The sequence below is a fragment of the Otolemur garnettii genome, unplaced genomic scaffold (assembly GCF_000181295.1).
Source record: "Otolemur garnettii isolate 467f Iridium unplaced genomic scaffold, OtoGar3 scaffold00178, whole genome shotgun sequence".
Lineage (NCBI taxonomy): Eukaryota > Metazoa > Chordata > Mammalia > Primates > Galagidae > Otolemur > Otolemur garnettii.
Genome location: NW_003852573.1, coordinates 401,665 through 407,362, shown reverse-complemented (window position 1 = coordinate 407,362; position 5,698 = coordinate 401,665). Strand labels below are relative to the sequence as shown.

Here is a 5,698-nt window from a genome sequence, read left to right as displayed (position 1 = left end):
TTTTTTTTTATTGAATGGTAACTATGTACATTAATGCACTTCTGGGGTACAGTGTGGGGTTTTCACATACAATCTGAAATACTTCCATCAAACTGGTCAACACAGCCTTCATGTCATTTTCTCAGTTATTGCTTTAAAACGTTCATATTCTACTCTTAGAAAGATTCACCTGTACCCCTATAATATAAACCTCAGAAGTGATCCCTCCAAACCCCCTCCCTCCACCCATTCCCTCCTCCCTTCTCCCTCCCCCTTCCCCATATTCTTAGGCTATTTGGTTATAGCTTGGTTATAGTTAATGTTAAAGGTGTTTATCTCTAGGTGGTGGGCCTATAGGTTAACTATATCACCCTCTTAAATTTTTACACTAACTATGTATTACTTCTAAAATTTAAAAAAAGATTTTCATTTGTTAAAATATCAAAAAAGCAAAGAAAAACAGAAATAAACAAAAATCCCCAAGTCAAGAATGGTACGCAATACCTGATCATACAGAAAAAAAATGAGGTGTTAAGAAAAATAAACATTAAACCAGTGAGATATAAAAAGTCACTCAGATATATTTAGGCAATGGAATGCCATTCTAGCAATAAAAAGTAACAAACTACTAAGACGTGAACAACACACACACATTACAAAACCATGACAAGCAAAGAAGCCAGACACAAAAGGGCCCATGTATTTCATGAATTCCATTTCATGTATTCCACTTCATTTATATGACTTTCTAGAACAGATAAAAAGAATCTATAGTGACAGAAAGCAGTTAAGTAGCAGTGGAAAAGTTCTGTATTCTGATTTTGGTGGGAATAACATGGATGCCTTTATAACAATGATAAAAAACTCAACGAATTGTGTACTTAAATTGGGTAATTTTATTGTATGTAACTCAGACTTCAATGAAGTTGATTTTACTTATTTATTTCTCACTCCGTCGCCCTGGGTAGAGTGCTGTGGTGGTATATCTTGCAGCAACTTCAAGAGACCCTCCTGTTTCAGCCTCCCGAGTAGCTGGGACTATAGGCACCCATCACAACATCCAGTTAGTTTTTCTACTTTTAGTAGAAATGGGGTCTCACTCTTGCTCAGGATGGTCTCCAACTCCTGAGTTCAAGCAATCCATCCATATCAGCCTCCTAGAGTACTAGGATTGCAGGCATAAGCCACCATGCCCAGCCAGTGAAGTTGATTTAAAGTTAAAGAAAAAAGTTACCTAGAAGTCTGAGTAAGGTAAAGTTCTTTTGGGCTTTCCTAAAGCCATCCCTAACTTACCCTGGCAGTATTCCACTATTCTCTATCTCTTCAACATCTTATAAACAGTTGGTTCAGGTAATTGCGAATCTACTGTTTGAATTTTTGTGTATTTTTATGTCTACCTTCCATCAAACTTGGTCTCCCTAAGGTAGGAACAGTAACCTCTCAATAAATTAAGATAGTCACAAAGGCAGACCTATTTTTCCTTCTGTGTTAGAGGGTCTTTTTACCAAGATTGCTGAAGTCCTTGAAATCATAAGCAAAAATATTACTTCTGCACTTTTCTGAAACTCCTTTGTTTCCATTAGACTTGCAAAGATACAATCAAATTCACCAAAGTTAAATCTTTGCTCTGGAGCTATGTGCTTTCATTCAACTCACATAGAAAGGGCCCTGTGCCCATGGGGCAGTCTATCTATTGTCCTAGCAGAGACGAGGCACCACACCTAAGACACTTACTTTCTTGCCTTTCAGTAGACTCTGCTGCCTTCTCTTCTTCTGCACTGACATCACCGTCATCATCTTCACAGTTCATTTCTGCATCATCTACAACACTGTCTTCCTCCTCTTCCTCCTCCTCCTCATCTTCCTTTTCTTCCTCAGAAACATTCTTTAATGTAGCAAGTAGTTTGTGGTACCCAGAAACTTGTTCAGGTTCACTCTCTGCTTCACTTTCAGAATTTGAAGTATCTGAACTCTCTGACTAAAATGAAAATGGAAATTTGAAACACAAAAAGCTATATTTGTCTCATACCCTAAGACTATCATCAAACCAAGAAGTTCAGTCTTTCCTAAAAATTAGCTTTTGTGCAATTATGCAATCTCAACTATTCAACCAAGCTCAATACCAAATTTACTTAAAATAGCTAACGTAGCTATGGTTTTAGTAGGTCTTCATATTCCCTAATGTGTTAATGCCCTACATGGTAAGAAAATTGATTTTTAAAACATAGAACTTTAGGTTTGAATGAAATTTGTCCCAGATATTAGATTACACATTTAATGAAGCAACAGGAGGAGGAAATTTGTTTGGTTTTTTTTGGTGTTGCTGTTTTGAGATAGAGTCTCACTATGTCGCCCTCGGTAGAGTGCTGTGGCATCACAGCTCACAGCAACCTCCAACTCTTGGGCTTAAGTGACTCTCTTGCCTCAGCCTCCAAAGTAGCTGGGGCTACAGCCCCACAATGCTGGGCTATTTTCTTGTTGCAGTTGTTGTTGTTTAGCTGGCCTGGGCCAGACTCGAACCCCCCAGTCACAGTGCATGTGGCTGGCGCCATAACAACTGTGCTACGGGCCCCAAGCCGGAAATTGGGAATTTGAGATGAACAGTCTGCCATTTTTCCACCTTTGCTGGGAAAATAATAAATTTGTCTTTTTTTTCTTCTCAACCAGTTGTCTCTGTTTTTGATGCAGCCTTGGGTACAAAAGCCGAGCTTTCAGAATTCCCTGAGTGGGCTTATCAGTGTGCCAGTGAAATGGCACCCTGCAACTGCTGGAAGAGGCGGAGAGCAGCCCTGGGTCAGAGCCATGTGTCTTCACTGGAAAGAGAGGCTTCTTTTGGGGATGAAAGAGTAAAAGTGTATGGGATGGTCCCAGTGGCTTCTGGGTCAAGTTTTAGCTCCAGAGAGCTCCTGCTTCTGTCTCCCTGAAACTGACCCAGCTCTGTACAATCTGAACTAAGCTGAAGAGGAAAAGAAGATGGATTTGGAAAAGGTCCGGATGCCAGGCCTTCTGTTGGGTAAGTTCCCCAGGATATACTCCAAGATCCTTGCTCCCACCCATCCTGGGAGGTTTTCAGGTCTCCATTTGTTTAGGGTGCCAATTTGGGGGAGGTAGGCAAGAAACTGAGCAGAACTTTAGGGACCCAGGCTCAGCACCTGTAGCTCAAGTTGCTAAGGTGACAGCCACATACACCAGGGCTGGCCGGTTAGAATCCAGCCTGGGCTTGCCAAACAACAATGACAACTATAACCAAAAAACAGCCAGGCATTGTGGTGGGCGCCTGTAGTCCCAGTTACTTGGGAGGCTGAGGCAAGAGAATCGGTTAAGCCCAGGAGCTGGAAGTTGCTGTGAGCTGTGATGCCACGGCACTCTACCCAGGGCAACAGCTTGAGGCTCTGTCTCAAAAAACTTTAGGGACCTGGTTTGAACTGAGTTCATTTGCTGGACTAGGCCACCATATAGGAAGGGTTTATCTTCAAGCCCTATAGGACATTTGGGGCACTGGCTGAAGTGCCATTTGGGGTGACATCTGTCTTCTTTGGATTCCCCCCTTAGTTGACAGACCTGGCATTTTGTGTAGAGAATTCTTTGTATTATCTGTGTTTGTTATTTGTGAGTTTTGTTGTTGCAACCTAAGGAAATTCCACCTAAAAGTTCATTGGGAAGAATTTTGGCTGAATGGTCAACTTATAGCTGCAAATCCATGTAAGGAAAATGGTTTTATTATAATCTAATATATGAGCTAGAATGTGAGATGTGGTTGTTAAATAAAAACCTTTATATATATATATACACGTGTGTGTGTGTATGAAAGCAGCAACAGGAAAATTAGAAAACAACAAAAAAATGTAGTTTCTTTGAGTTTGTTGTAATAAGATGGGACCTTTGTTTATTTTTCATTCTATTTATGACTCCTTTTATGCTAAGTAAAAAGGATGCTTCCCTGTAGGATTCAACAAGGCTCCTCTAGTAAGCCTCTTTAATAAGACCTAATAGGCTAATCTCTTGGGAGATCGAAACTCTGGCTTCTATATTAGCCCAATGACATTTTTACAAATATCTGCATTTAAAACTAAGTAATATATCAAAATAAGCTTAGATCTAAGATCAAAGGAGTAGAAACGGAATCAAGATTAATTATTACATATAATCTCAAAGGTAACAACCCAGACCAATTATTATAAAGAAAGTAGAAACCATTACCACTTGACAAATCTGTGGTTTTCCTCCCTTTCTGGAAACCCTGAGAAGAAAAAGATAAGGTTAAAACTCCATTAGTATGTAGCAATTAGGAAAAAGTCTAATGATACAACTTTAAATAGAAAGGGCAGAATACAAACACATTGTTAAGTATAGCCACGTAAAAACAACATATGAAGGCTCGGTGGCTGTGGCTCAAGCGGCTAAGGCGCCAGCCACATACACACCTAAGGTGGCGGGTTCGAATCCCCAGCCCGGGCCCGCCAAACAACAATGATGGCTGCAACCAAAAAATGGCTGGGCATTGTGGCGGGGGCCTGTGGTCCCAGCTACTTGGGAGGCTGAGGCAGGAGACTCGCTTGAGCCCAGGAGTTGGAGGTTGCTGTGAGCGTGATGCCATGGCACTCTACCCAGGGGGATAGCTTGAGGCTCCGTCTCAAAAACAAACAAACAAAACAACATATGAATTTGGACAGGGATTACAAGAATATGAAAAATTTAGTTAAGTTATGTGGCAAACACTTGAGTCACAAAATAATTGGCTCTCATCCAAAAGATGTTTGTATATGCCTTGGTAAGTAAAAGTCCTAGGGGTTCACCATTTCTAGAAAATTTCTTAAATGTTGCTGATTGCTGATAAAGTAGTCCAAACCACTAACATCATATCTGAGTCTGGACATTTCCAAAGGAATCACAAACTGCCGATACATCTGTTTCCTTATTGTAACTGATGCCTAAAGTCCCAACCAATTCTTTAAAAACACAAAAAACAAAACCAACGTTAGGAGCTCTCTGATCTATAAAAATCTGCCCACATACAATGAGGGTGTCGTCTACAAACTCAACAAAAGTATGAGTCCCTAAAGAACTCCATCTCCTGGCGTTGTGGAGCCAGAATTTCCCCAGTTGAACCTGTCCCGGTCAGGAGCACGTCAGGAGCTGAAAAAGTGTGGAAAGAGGCTGGAGCAGCCCCACCATTATTCCTTGGGAGACTAGCGGACTAAACCCAGGGAAATGCCGGCTCCCACTGGGAAAAGAAGCTGGCAGAGAAGCTTGCCGCCACGCCCCTTCAGACCTGTCATGGAAGGGATGCTCCTCGCCGAAATCCCGAAGATGCTTCTTCTGCTTTTTAGTTAGGCTGCTGATCAGCTGGTTCTGGCTCCGGCTCCTGCGTTTGCCCATGGCGAAAACTTCAAGTCTGCCCTCCACCAAGAGTCGCGTTTTTCACCAGGAAGACGTACGGTCAACACAAACACACGTGGCCTCGCCGACGGCGCTTTACGGCGAAGTCAGGGTGCCATAAAGCAGATCCGCTTTACGTCGCAGTTGTACGACAGGCGGTGGAACGTCCGGTTTCCGATTCCGCCCTCTACCGACGCTCTTTGGAAACACAGGCACTCGTGTCCGTTTGTTCTCAGAGCCCCAGAAGGGTGGAAGCTCCGAGCGAGTGGGTGTGGGGGGAGCTTGGTGCTTCTCTTTTGGTTGTGGGAATCACTCTGTGTAATTATGTAGTAGCGGAGAG

The 5,698-nt window shown here is 42.2% G+C and overlaps 1 protein-coding gene across 1 annotated transcript in view; it reads right to left on the bottom strand.

The window, feature by feature from the left end:
• Window positions 1-5,456, bottom strand: part of DIEXF (digestive organ expansion factor homolog (zebrafish)) — a 22,143-nt gene extending 16,687 nt beyond the window's left edge. The window contains exons 1-3 of the mRNA XM_003800504.2: window positions 5,252-5,456; window positions 4,180-4,219; window positions 1,714-1,957 (exon numbers count right to left, since the gene is read on the bottom strand). Of these exons, the coding sequence (XP_003800552.1) occupies window positions 1,714-1,957; window positions 4,180-4,219; window positions 5,252-5,358 (391 nt within the window). The 5' untranslated portion in view covers window positions 5,359-5,456. The remainder of the gene's footprint in view (window positions 1-1,713; window positions 1,958-4,179; window positions 4,220-5,251) is intronic.
• Between the last annotated feature and the right edge of the window lie 242 nt (window positions 5,457-5,698).